At 51.2% G+C, this 13,329-nt stretch overlaps 1 protein-coding gene across 5 annotated transcripts in view; it reads left to right on the plus strand.

The window, feature by feature from the left end:
- The first annotated feature begins 626 nt into the window (after positions 1–626).
- GALNT13 (polypeptide N-acetylgalactosaminyltransferase 13) overlaps positions 627–13,329 on the plus strand; it is a 52,051-nt gene continuing 39,348 nt past the window's right edge. For 3 of the 5 annotated variants that reach the window (XM_032114276.1, XM_032114277.1, XM_032114275.1), the window contains exons 1-2: positions 10,160–10,255; positions 10,977–11,223. In XM_032114276.1, coding sequence (XP_031970167.1) covers positions 10,244–10,255; positions 10,977–11,223 — 259 coding nt within the window. In that variant the 5' untranslated portion in view covers positions 10,160–10,243. Of the gene's footprint in view, positions 1,502–4,426; positions 4,533–10,158; positions 10,256–10,976; positions 11,224–13,329 lie in introns of those variants that run through there. The other 2 variants (XM_032114278.1, XM_032114279.1) reach the window with 2 other exon arrangements.

The raw sequence follows: 13,329 nt of genomic DNA on the forward strand, positions 1-13,329 counted from the left end.
AGGATGAGCAGCTTCTACCTTTTGGTTTCCTTTCCCAAAGAGCGAATTTCCCTCCCAAAAGTCAGGAAATTCCAGCCAAAGGCCGGCAGGAGAGGTGCAGCCCCCGGGACTGACGGGTGTGAATCCAGCTGGGATGGGAACGGCCCTTGGGACTGGGGACCTGGAATATGGGAAATAGCTCTGCTCCAGTGCCGTGCCTGCCTTCCGTGCTTCCCTCGGCATTCCCTGTGCTTCCCTGGCCTCTCCAGCCTCCCCTGCTCCCTTCAGATCCACATCCCACATCCCTGATCCCCTGTCCTCCTCATCACCCCTTCCCACATCCCCCACATTCCCCCATCCCCTCAGTGTCCCTGCCCTTCCCCTGCTCCCCTCATCACCCCATCCCAAACCCCGATCCCCCCAGCGTCCCTGCCTATCCCTGCTCCGCTCAGCACCTTACCCCAGCTCTCCTCATCCCCTCTTCCCGCATTCCCGGCTCCCCTCCTCACCTCATCCCACCCCCCGACCCCTCTCCATCCCCGCCCCATCCCTCCCCATCCCCATCCCCGCCCCCTCTCCCCCGCCTCCGCCCCTTCCCTCCCCGCACGGTTCGCGAGGCCGGAGCCGCCCCCGGCACCTGCCCGGCCCTTCCTCCCTCATCCCTCATCCCTCCCTCATCCCTCCCTCCATCATTTCCCGTCTCCCAGCCCTCCCCGCTGCCCCCGGGCCGAGCCGCAGCATCGCGGGAGCCGCGGCCATTGCGGCCGAGGCGGGGCCGCTCCCGGGGCCGCTCCCGGGGCCGCTCCCGGCGCTCTCCCCGCTCGGCCCCGGCCATGAGGAGGAGGAGGCGGCCGGCGGCTCCGTGCCGAGCCCCCGGTGGAGGCTGAGAGCCCCCCGGCACCTTGCTGGAGCCCCGGACTGACGGTGCTGAGCCCCCGGTGGAGGCTGAGAGCCCCCCTGGATGCTGCTGAGCCCCCCCAGGACTGGCGGTGCTGAGACCCCCGGACGCTGAGAACCCCTTAGGAGGAGGGTGCTGAGACCCCCTCGGACGCTGCTGAGCCCCCCCTGGACCCTGCTGAGCCCCCCTGGACCCTGCTGAGCCCCCCTGGACCCTGCTGAGCCCCCCGGACTGGCGGGGCTGAGCCCCCCCCGGGCCAGTTCCGAGCTCGGGGCTCCTGCCGGGCTCCCCCCGCTCCTCCAGCCCCGGCTCCGTTCTCCCTTCCCGAGGGATCCCCTCGCTCCCGGCTCGGTTTTCCAGAGGGATCCCCTCGCTCTCGGCTGCGCTGCCCTGCGCTCCCCCCGCTCTCCCCGATCCCGCTGCCGCCGCCTTTCCAGCCGCTTCCAGGGAGCTTTATTTAATCCGGGATCAGCCGGGCTGGGGCCAGCGATGTGTGACAAGCCCTGACTGAAGCCCGGCCCCGGGATTTGCTCGGGAGCTCCCCAAGGAAGCGACACCGGCTCCGCTGGGCTGCGAGGAAGGATCCGAATATCCCTGGAAAACGGCGCACGGAGGCTGCTTATGGTAGGATGGAGCGACGTTTTATCCATTTCGTCCGCAGGTTTTCCTGGAATAGCGCTTAGGGCTGTGGATTTCAGCCGTAGGTTTCCCTGGAATACAGCTTTGGGCTGTGAGGATTCCCTGGAATTGCGTTTGGGATTGTCAGGATTCCCTGGAATTGCGTTTGGGGCTACTCCAGCCGCAGGTTTCCCTGGAATAATGCTCGGGGCTGGCAGTCCCAGCCGCAGGTTTCCCTGGAAGCGCCTCAGCCTGGCTGCTTCCCGTTTTTCCCGGTGGTTTTTCGCAGCGCTCGCACCGAGCAGGATGCGCCGGGATAATTCCACTTAAATTCCACTTAAATTCCTCCCGCATGGAAGTAAGGCGAGAAACAACCCGGACTGCTGGAAATGGGATTTGGCACGGCTCTTAAAAGCTGGGATTTTCCCTCGGAAAATCCCAAAGTTGGGATGCCAGCCGCTTTCCAAGGAATCGGCTAAAAGCCGCTCCCAAGCTGGTGGAAAAGAAACTTTAATTTCCATTTTTTGATTAGAAATTGGATTGATCTGAATGGATAAAGAGACAGTAACTGCTGAAAGCTGCTCTTTGGCGGAAAATAACGGGCAGGAATTTATTTGGACGCTGGGAATAGCGGGAGGAAAGATTAATGGGAGATTAAGGCACGCTGGGAATGATGGAGGCAAAGATTATTTTAACTCTTGGTGGCTGCTGGGCTTTGAAGGGGAGATGAGGCCTTAAAACTTGAGGGGTTTAGGGTGTTTTTTAGGGGCTTTTTTAAAGGTATTTTTTTGGTATTTTTAGGTACTTTTAGGGTGTTTTGAAGGTATTTTTTAGGTATTCTTCAGGTATTTTTTATTGTATTTTTAGGGTGTTTTTTAGGGTATTTTTTAGGGTATCTTGTAGGTTTATAGGGTATTTTTAAAGGGTATTTTTTTGGTAGTTTAGGGTATTTTAAAGGGTATTTTTAAAGAGTACTTTTTAGGTACTTTAGGGTATTCTTAAGGGTAATTTTAAGGTATTTTAGGGTATTTTTGGGATGTTTTTAAAGGGTATTTTTTAGGTATTTTAGGGTATTTTAAAGGGTATTTTAAAAGAGTACTTTTTAGGTATTTTAAGGGTATTTTTCAGGTATTTTAGGGTATTTTTGGGTGTTTTTAAAGGGTATTTTAGGGTATTTTAAGGGTATTTTTCAGGTATTTTAGGGTATTTTTTGGGTGTTTTTAAAGGGTATTTTAGGGTATTTTAAGGGTATTTTTCAGGTATTTTAGGGTATTTTTTTGGGTGTTTTTAAAGTTTCCTGCTGTGCTGCACACTTGGTGCTTTGTGTTATCAGCAAAGCCACTCAAAAGTGATAACGAGGAGAGCTGGAATTCCGCATCCATCAGAAAGCGCCGCTTTATCTTTCCGTGGCTTTTCAGCCAGGCCTGGGACTCCCAAACCTTTTGGGTTTTGTTTCTTTGGGGATGTAAAAAGTGGATTTTGGAGGGGATGAAGCCTGGTTTTAGAAGGGGTTTCTTCCCAGAAGTTGTGTTGGAAGAGGCAAATCGTGCTGTGTGTGCCACCTGTGTGATCCCACCAGTGTCCACAGGGTCCCAGCGTCGGGAAAAGGGCTGGAATTCCGGACTTCCCATCTCCGGCGGGCTGGGCATGAGCTTCTGGAAAACACCAGGGGGAAAATCTGCTTCTCTTGTGTAAAAAACCCGAATTTTCTTGGGTAAAAATCTCCCTTTCTTGTGAAAAGCCTCGTTTTTTTGAGTAAAAATCTGCTTTTCTTGTGCAAAAAAGTGAATATCTTGTCTAAAACCCCACCTTTTTTGAGTAAAAACCTCCTTTTTTGTGTAAAAATCTACTTCTCTTCTGCAAAAAAAAGTGTTCTTGTCTAAAAACCCACCTTTTTTGAGTAAAAAACCATCTTTTTTGAGTAAAAATCCTCTCTTTTTGTGTGAAAAGCTGCTTTTCTTGCTCAAAAAAGTGATTTTTGTGTGTAAAAATCGGCTTTCCTGGTGTAAAAACCTCCTTTTTTGAGCAAAACCCTCCCTTTTTGTGTTAAAAGCTGCTTTTATTGTGCAAAAAAGTGGTTTTCTTGTCTAAAAACCTCATTTTTTGAGTAAAAACCCACCATTTTTGCATAAAAACACACGTTTTTGAGCAAAAGCCTCTCTATTTGTGTAAAAAGCTGCTTTTCTTGTTCCAAAAAGGGATTTTCTTGTCTAAAAACCTCATTTTTTTGAGTAAAACCCTCATTTTTTGAGTAAAACCTGCCTTTTTTGTGTAAAAAGCTGCTTTTCTTGTTCAAAAAAGTGATTTTTTTGAGTAAAAACCTCATTTTTTTGATTAAAACCCACCTTTTTTGTGTAAAAAGCTGCTTTTCTTATGCAAAAAAAGTGATTTCCCTGCCTAAAAATCTGCTTTTCTGTTGTAAAACCCTCCTTTTTTTGAGGAAAAAACCTCCCTTTTGGTGTAAAAATCTACTTTTCTTGTTCGAAAAAGTGAATTTCTTGTCTGAAAATCTGCTTTTCTTGTGAGAAAGCTGCTTTTTTTTAAGGGAAAAATCGGCTGCTTTTTTTCTCCCCTCCGAGGGGAGGGGGGGGGACGTGATCCCACACGGTTCTGGGGTTTTTCTGCCTGTTCCCACCTTCTTCCCACCTGCTCCAGAAACAGCTCCATTTCCTTGGGAATGAGAGGTGCCAGAGCTGCTCCCACCATCTGCAGCCCCAAAAGGCCGTTCCGTAGGAAAACTGGGGCTGGTTGAAATGTGGGAATGTGGGGAATGAGATGGAGTTACTTTCTCCTAATATTTAATGGAATTTGGGGTTTGCAATGTGGGAAGCAAACCCCGCCGATGGAGGGCAGGGAAACTGTGGCTCGTGAGGGATTTTCCAGGAATTGCCTGGAAATAGGGAATTGGGAATCTCTCCTTTATTGTTTTAGGTAAGAAAATTCCCGAGGGTTTTTTTGAACCCAAGGAAAACGTTGCCTGGAAATGTGGGAGCATTGAGCTCCACGTGGCTGCACTTTCATGGACACGGGAGAAGAGGTTTGGGGGTTTTTTTGTCTTATTTTTAAATCCCACATAGGGAGAGCCAAACAATTCCAGCAAATCTGCTCCCCTCAAAAGCTTGGGCATGGGGGAAGAATAAAGCAGGAATGGGCAGAGGAGATTCCAGTCCTTTTGTGAGGATGGGTCTGGAGCTGGGGCGAGTGGGACGTGACAATTATTGGTTGTCCCAGCGGCTTTTGGTGCTCAGAAATTCGGTTTCTTTCCCGAAGAAGTGAGGGAATTCTGCTTGTCCATGGAGCACGGGTGGGATGAGGAGAAACTGAGGGAGCTGGGAAGGGGCTGGAGAATTCCTGAGGGAGCTGGAAAGGGGCTCAGGCTGGAGCAAAGGAGGCTCAGGGGGGACCTTGTGGCTCTGCACAAGTCCCTGACAGGAGGGGGCAGCCGGGGGGGTCGGGCTCTGCTGGCAGGGAACAGGGACAGGAGGAGAGGGAACGGCCTCAGGCTGGGCCAGGGGAGGCTCAGGGTGGATATTGGGGAAATTCCTTCATGGAAAGATTGTCCTGCCCAGGGCAGTGTGGAGTGCCCATCCCTGGGAGTGTTCCCGAAGCTGTGGATGTGGCACTCGGGGTCAGGGTTCAGTGCTAACACAGGGATGGTGCTGGTTGAGAGCTGGAGTTGCCCTTAAAGGTCTTTTCCAACTTCAGAATTCCATGTTTCTATGCCTGGTGCAATGGGGATGTTCAGTGATTTGTGCAGTGTTGGTGTCCCGTTGATAATGGCCCCACACCTCTGTGGGGTGGGAGGTGTCCAACCCCCTTGGGCACAGCTCCGTGGGGGACACCTTCTGCTCCGTGGGGGACACCTTCTGCTCCATGGGGGACACCTTCTGCTCCATGGGGACATCCCTGCTCCCTCGGCACATCCTCTGCTCCATGAATTCCCCAGATCCCAGAATCCTGGAATAGCAGAGCTGGAAGGGACCCCCAGCATCACTGACCCAACCCCTGACCGTGCTCAGACACCCCAACGCTCCCACCCTGGCTCTGACGTTCCTGGCTCTCCGACAGCCTTGGGAATGTGACTATTCCCTGATTTCCCTGCTCCTTGGGTCACTCTGGCTTTCTCCAACATTTCCTTGTGTTGGAGGAGCTGGAAAACTCCTCCTGGGTGGGATCTGCCAAGCTGTCAGTGCTGCTCAAGTGCTTTTAATTCCCCGGGAACGTGGGAGAGCTCCCAGCTCTGGAATGGGAATATCCAGAGGCAGCTGTGGCTGCTGATCGGCCTTGATGAGGCTCTGCAGCTGCCGAGGGGGGAAATCCCTGCCTCACCTGGGAGAGGAGGAGATGTGGGAATGGGAGATGCCAGGACTGCCTGGGAAGGAGGAATTTGGGAGGTCGGTGAGCAAAATTCCTCAATTTGCTTTTGTAGGTGGGCTGTGTTTGAGGGAAAAACCTGGAGAAGGGAACAGGAACAGGAGGGAGGTTTTGAAAAGAGGCTGTCCTCTCATGCTTGGGTGCTGATTCCCAACATCGGGTTGTTCCCAGGCTGCCCTGGATCCCTGGAAGTGTCCAAGGCCGGGCTGGGTGGGGCTCGGAGCAGCCTGGGGTGGTGGGAGGTGTCCCTGCCCATGGATTGATGTCCCAGCCGAACCGTTCCAGGATTCTGTGATATTCCATTAAGATTCAGGGATTTTTGTTTATCTCTATTTTAATTGACTTCAAGTTTTTGATGCTCTGTGCCAGCACAGCACCAGGCCTTTAAAGGAGAGGGAAATCCAGGTAAATTCCCAAATTTCCCATCGTTTCCAGCTGAGTGGCTCTGGACACACGGAGCTGTTGGGAATGTGGTGCTGGGAGGATGGAATTGGGGAGAATCCCGGAATTGTGTGGCTGTGGCCTGAACAAAGCCCCCCCAACCCAGGGCAGGTTTTCCTCCCGAGTTCTGGGATGAGAGGAATTAATGAGGCTTTTCCACCTGGATTCCTGAGTCATGGGAATGCATTCCCGAGGGAAGAATGGGGCTATTATTGAATTTCAGGAGACGAGAGAGGCAGAGAAAATTTAATTCTGAAACCGCAAAACACTGCGTGGCTCTGACTAAAGGTACCTGGTTCCTTTTTTCCCCCCTTTCCCCCCCCCATTTTTATTCCTTACTAAATTTGAAAGAGCTTTCCCCGATTGGAGTTCGACAGTTCTGGCATTAAAAGTTCTTCCTTATCCATGAATTAATGAGCTGCTCGTGGAATTAAATGCTGATTTGTGGGGTTTGGAAGGTGGATTTTATATTTGGGGTGGCTTAGATCAAATAGAATTTAAGATTAGATTTTAATTGAATAATTTCAATTTAATTTGATTATTTTAATATAGTATTTTATATTATCATTTTTAAAAAATTGATTCTTTAAAAATCCAGCTGTGCCTTGGAAAGGGGGAGTTCCAAACCTTCCTTGCCATGTTTTGTTGTGCCACCTAAATATTTTTGTGTGGTGAATCCCAGGACAGCTGTGAGGAACAATCCTTGGATTTATTAGAGGGGAAAGCTGGGAATTCTGCGTGAGGATTCTGCCTTCCTTCAGTGGAAAAATATATTTGGGAATGATTTTATTCCAGCTTGGGAGTTTTTCCCAGCGAACTTCCCGACCCCTCCTGGCTGTGGGTGAGGTTTAATTCCCTGTTTAACCAAACCAGCAGCACAAAGGATAACAGATTCCCGGGAATATTTCTGATCCCATTTCCATGGCCGAGCTCTGGTGAGAGCTCTCATCCTGCGGGAGAGCCAGGGTGGATTCTGGGATGTTTTCATTTCTCTTCCTCAGTCCTTGTGGTGTGACCAGGGGACAGGAGGAGGGTTCCTTGTCCTTCTCCTGTGGGAAGGCCCCTGGGGTTGGATGGATTCCTGGATGATCCCGTGGCACTCCCTGGAGGAGCTGGGAACCCCTTGGAGCATGGAAAACAAATCCCTGAGAGCAATCCCAAAGCTGGAAAGCCGGGCTGGGCTCCCTGGTTCCCCATACTGGATCTGATGGACAAACTGGGGCTGCACTGGGCAGCCTGGGAGGCTTCGGGAAGGGCTGGGAACCCCTTGGAGCAGGGAAAACAAATCCCTGAGAGCAATCCCAAAGCTGCTGCAGCCCAGTACTGGATGTGATGGCCAAACTGGGGGCACTGGGCAGGTCCGGGTACCCAGAGGAGCATCCCTCTGTTGCCAGGCAACTGCTGGCGCTGCCGCAGCTGCCTGGGGCTGCTGCAGCTGTGGCCACATCTGGCAGGGGAGGAGGGGAGCACCCCTGCCCCAGCCTGTGCCTGTTCCTGTCACACAGCTCGGGTTAAGGTGAGCTTTGCCAGGCCCAGCTCATGGAAACCCTCGGTAGGGTCGTAGGGTGGGTTTAGGGTGGCACTAAAAGCAGTTTTGACTCGTGAAATGTTGTTCAGCCCCGGTTTAGGTTTCACCCCATAAAAACGGGATTATTTGGCTTGGGAGCAATGCTGGCAATGATTTGGATTTTGTGCCCTTCCTTACCCAAGCACCTGGATGTGGGCACTCGGTTTGGTATTCCTGGGAATGCAGGTGGCCAAGAAAGGCTGAGTTCCACAGGTTTGTGAGGCCACACTGAGGTCAGAGTGGTTCTGGTATTAATTAGGAAGATTTCATCACATTCCCAGGATGCAGCTGGATCTGGAGTTCCAGCTGTGCTCCTTTGCTGAGTCAGTTGAAGAGCCGGGAGGTAAACTGGACAATTCCTCCGATTTTCTCTGGGATTTTCTTTGGGAATTTCCATCACAGGTTATTCCTGTCCTGCTGAGGATTGGGACACTTCATTTGTGATGAGCCTGAGGAGTGACAGAGGATTAAGGAGCTACTCAGGGCTCTGCTGATCCGGATTTACAGGAAGTGCCCGTTTGGGAATGGAAGGGCTTTGACCTCTTGGAATGAGGCCAGAAAGGCTGGGAGAGCTGGGAATGTTCACCTGGAGAAGGGAAGGACACAGGGAGAGCTCCGAGCCCCTTGCAGGGCCTGAAGGGGCTCCAGGAGAGCTGGAGAGGGACTGGGGACAAGGGCTGGAGGGACAGGACACAGGGAATGGCTTCCCAGTGCCAGAGGGCAGGGCTGGATGGGAGATTGGGAATTGGGAATTGCTGGCTGGGCTGGAATTCCCAGAGCAGCTGTGGCTGCCCCTGGATCCCTGGCAGTGTCCCAGGCCAGGCTGAAGCACCCTGGGATAGTGGGAGGTGTCCCTGGGGGTGGAACTGGATAATCCTGAATGTCCCTTCCAACCCAAACCAGTCTGGGATTCTGTGATTCCCTAAAATGCTGAGTTTTTTTCTGAACCCCCTTCCATTTCCTACCCCCTCCCTGTGCTGCTGCAATTTCCACCTCTCCAGCCCCCAGAAGAGTCAGAAATGACCCCAAGTTCCACTAAAAAATGAAATTCCCAGCAGTGGTGGGAAAATGCAGCTCAAGAGGGGGGGTTCTGCTGTATCCATGTTTATTTTACCTTGCAGGGATGCTGGGAAAGGGAATGAACTGATGGATTCTGTGGCTTTGAGCCCCGGGGAAAATGAAACAGTGGTCAGGCATGGCTGTGGGGATAACCAGGGGCTCTGTGGGGTCACAAGAAAGAATCCTGGACAGTTGTTTTGTATCTGCAGAAACTTGGGATCTTTAATCCATGGCAAAGGTCAGTCAAGGCTTGGAATTCCCATTCACTGGGATTTGCAGCCTCCGTAACGCCCCAGCACAGCATCCTGTGGGGTCAGTTCTAGGAAAGGCTGGCAGATTCCTCATTTTGCCCCGTTTCCTATCCCCAAATCCTGCTTTTCCTGCTTCCAGCCCTGTCCAGCTGCAGGGTTTGGGGCAGGAGTTCCCCTCTGCTTTGCTGCAGGATAATGGGTTAAATTGGGTTTATTCCAGAAGTGGGAGCTCAGAAGCTCAGGATTTGTCCCTTCCTCCTCTTCCTGCAAACCCTGTCAGGCTCTGTTTAGTTCAAATAAATCCTATTTTTTGGGCAGCTGCTTCCTTTTGGGGGTTTGGAGGAGGGGATTTTATGGAATCATGGAATCCTGGCATGCTTTGGGGTGGCAGGGACCTTAAAGCTCATCCCATTCCATGGGCAGGGAATCCTTCCCCTATCCCAGGTTGCTCCAAGCCCCGTCCAACCTTGGACACTTCCAGGGATGGAGCATCCACAGATTTGCTGGGAAATTTGGTTTTTCTTCCTGATTTTCTTCCTGTAATAGAGCTGTTCCCCGTGACTGGTGTGGAAATGGATTGTGTTATCCTGGAACAGCAATTCCTGGAATTTTAAATCCGCTGCCTGGGAATCCCTGAGCAGGAAGAGCCATTGGCTGATATTTAGGACAGATGGGAATTGTTGTTAATGAGGAGTCGGTACAGAAATGCTGCAGGAATGATGAAATAAATCATTCATTTAATTTATTTAAATCATTCCTGCTCTTCCGTCCCTGATGAACTTGAATTAAAATGGGATGGAAAATGGAAAGATCCCACTTGGGATACTCCTGGAATGAAGACTGGAGGGGTTAAGATAAGGAAGTTAAAATGAGGACAAGACTGAGGAGAGATTTTTAATTATAAAAAATTTTGTTATAATTCAGGAAATACGGAAAAGTCATTGGGGTTTTCTTCTCTTTTTGTTTTCCAGGCACTTGGAAAATCATCCAGAGGTTCAGTGCTGAGGGAATGCTTTGGGAGCATGGCTGGAGCAGGACACGGAGTCTGGGCACGGAATGCAGGTGATGGTGAGTGGGAGTCGGTAATTACAGACCTCTAATTGCAGATCCCAGCCACGGGGAGATCATGGGATCCTGGGATGGTTTGGGTGGGAAAAGACCTTAAATCCCATTCCATGGGCAGGGACACCTCCCGCTATCCCAGGCTGCTCCAGCCTGGCCTGGGACACTGCCAGGGATCCAGGGGCAGCCACAGCTGCTCTGGGAATTCCAGCCCAGACCCTCCCCACCCTCCCAGCCAGCAATTCCCAATTCCCAATCTCCCATCCAGCCCTGCCCTCTGGCACTGGGAAGCCATTCCCTGTGTCCTGTCCCTCCATGCCTTGTCCCCAGTCCCTCTCCAGCTCTCCTGGAGCCCCTTTAGGCCCTGCAAGGGGCTCGGAGCTCTCCCCGGATCCTTCTCCTCTCCAGGGGAACATTCCCAGCTCTCCCAGCCCGGCTCCAGCCCTTGGAGAACTGGACATGGAGGCCTCACCTTTAGCTTTGTTTTCCAAACTCCCTAATCCAGGCAGGAGCCCAAATCCATGGATGTGTGACCGCACTGCCCTTTCCCCAGGAATCTTTGGTGGCCACGAGATGGCAAGATAAAAACCCAATACTGAGGAAAGACAAAAACCATTCTTTGAGGAAAACGAAACTTTCAGTGCCCAGTAATGTCCAGTAAGTGGCTGCAGACCCGTGAAATCCAGGAATCCCCGCAAAGCGGGCGCTGCTTTCCCTGTGCCCGCAGTGGGATGCCGCTCTCCGCCTCCCTGCTGGGTCTGTGCCGTGGCGCCGTGATCCCACTCCGCTCGCGCCGCTCCCGGGGCTCCGCAGCAGCTCCCAGCAAGGAGCCATGAGGAGGTTTGGCTACTGCAGGGTGGTCCTGGCCACGTCGCTGCTCTGGGTGCTGCTGGATGTGTTCCTGCTGCTCTACTTCAGCGAGTGCAACAAGTGCGACGACAGCAAGGAGCGCTCGCTGCTGCCGGCGCTGCGGGGTGAGTGCCGCGCCCGCCCCTTCCAGCACCTCCCCTGGTGCCTCGCAGTGCCTTCTCCCAGCAGGGAAAATCCCGGCATGGGCAGCACTTAGCGCTGCTTTAGGCTTGTCTGAGTTTGTGTTTCATGGAGTGCTTGGGGTTGGGAGGGAGCTTAAATCCCGTCCATGGGCAGGGACACCTCCCACTGTCCCAGGCTGCTCCCAGCCCCAATGTCCAGCCTGGCCTTGGGCACTGCCAGGGATCCAGGGGCAGCCCCAGCTGCTCTGGGAATTCCAGCCCAGCTCCCCCCCACCCTCATATCCAGCAATTCCCAATTCCCAATCTCCCATCCAGCCCTGCCCTCTGGCACTGGGAAGCCATTCCCTGTGTCCTGTCCCTCCGTCCCTTGTCCCCAGTCCCTCTGCAGCTCTCCTGGAGCCCCTTTAGGCCCTGCCAGGGGCTCGGAGCTCTCCCTGTGTCCTTTCCCCTTCCCCTTCCCCGTCTCTTCCCATTTTTGGCTCAGGGAAAATGGAATGTAAGCCCTGGACCCCCATGGAAGTGAAATTCCAAAGGGATTTCCAAACTCCCATCAACACAGGGTGGGGTCTGCTTTAAATGTATATAAAAAATGACCCAAATAAATTTTTTTAAGAAATTCCATTAGGAATTTGGTGGGGAAATCTGGTGCAAATGGAGAAATGATGGAATTCCAGACTGGTTTGGGTTGGAAAGGACCTTAAATCCCATCCAGTTCCATGGGCAGGGACACCTCCCACTGTCCCAGGGTGCTCCAAGGCTGGCCTTGGACACTTCCCAGGAACTCAGAGGCAGCCACAGCTTCTCAGGGAAACCACCCTTCCATCCAGGAATTCCTTCCCAATATCCCATAAAAACCCCTGTTTCATTTTAAATCCATACCTATTAAATACAATTAAATTATAAATTAACTTTCCCTCACAGACTTGCAGGAATAAGCACAAAATCCAGATTTCCCCTATTTTCAATCAGGATTTTTCAATTCCTGCGGGTGTTTTCCATGTTTTTCCCCATGGATCCAGCCCTGTGTCCATGGAATCAGCTCTCCCACCCCCTCTGAGGTGCTGCAGAGCTCTCCACGTGCAGCAGGAATTTATGGAAAGCTGCCCATGTGCTGCTGAAATATTCCTGAAAAAGCCTGGCTCGGCTTTCCACTCATTTCCTTCCCTGTGCTTGCTCTTAATGGGGATAATTGGAGATTTCATCAGCTGGAGGGGATTTTTAGGAGCAGAATTCCCTTGGGAGCACCTTGTGACACACCAGAAAACAGAGAAATTATTATTTTAGATCCAATTCAGCAGCTTGGCAAATTATTTTGGGAAAACTCTGGAGTCAGCACCGTGTTTTGATATCCTGAGCTGGAGGAATTCACTTGTTGTCATTAAAAATTGAATATTTTTAATATGAAATCCCACTTTAAATTGTCATTAAATTATGGGTTTATTTTATGTTCTCTTCAATCCAACCTGAATTTTAGGGATTAAATGGCTGAAAATCTGTCAAATTCCCTTTTTTTTCTTCCTAGCTAATTAAAAGTTGTGGATTCCCAATGTTTGGTGGGACAGGTTTGGGCCTGGATTCATCTTTGGGCCCTCAGTTTTTAAAAAAAGCTGGAATTTTTTCCCCAGAATGTGAATAAAACTGGGCTGAGTCTCTCAAGACTCTTCCCAAGGATTTGCTGCTCCAGGGTTTGGAGCTTAACAGGATATTTTGGATTTAGGGAATACCTGTGTGTTGTGATGGGGGATTTTGGGGTGGTTTTCCCTCTTGGAAAACACAAAAAATTGGATCCCTAATCTCCAGTGGATTCTGTTGGAATTTTGCTTCCTTTGTGGAATCAGGGGGAGATTTCACTGATTTCTTGTTTATTGCACCAAAATATTTGCTGCAGGAGGAGTCCCGAGATTTTGGGTGCATTTGCTAAATTTAGGAGCCGAGTTCTTAATCCTTGGAAATTTTGGCTCCTGGGAGAGCGAATCTCCCTCCTGATCCAACAAACCGCAGGAAAATGGATTTTAATTCCGTTTTCAACCTCTGCATTTTCCTTTTCTTGCTGTTTGGATACGAGTCCACCTCCCCCATCCCTGACTT

Source organism: Corvus moneduloides, chromosome 7 (assembly GCF_009650955.1).
Source record: "Corvus moneduloides isolate bCorMon1 chromosome 7, bCorMon1.pri, whole genome shotgun sequence".
In the NCBI taxonomy this organism is placed as follows: domain Eukaryota; kingdom Metazoa; phylum Chordata; class Aves; order Passeriformes; family Corvidae; genus Corvus; species Corvus moneduloides.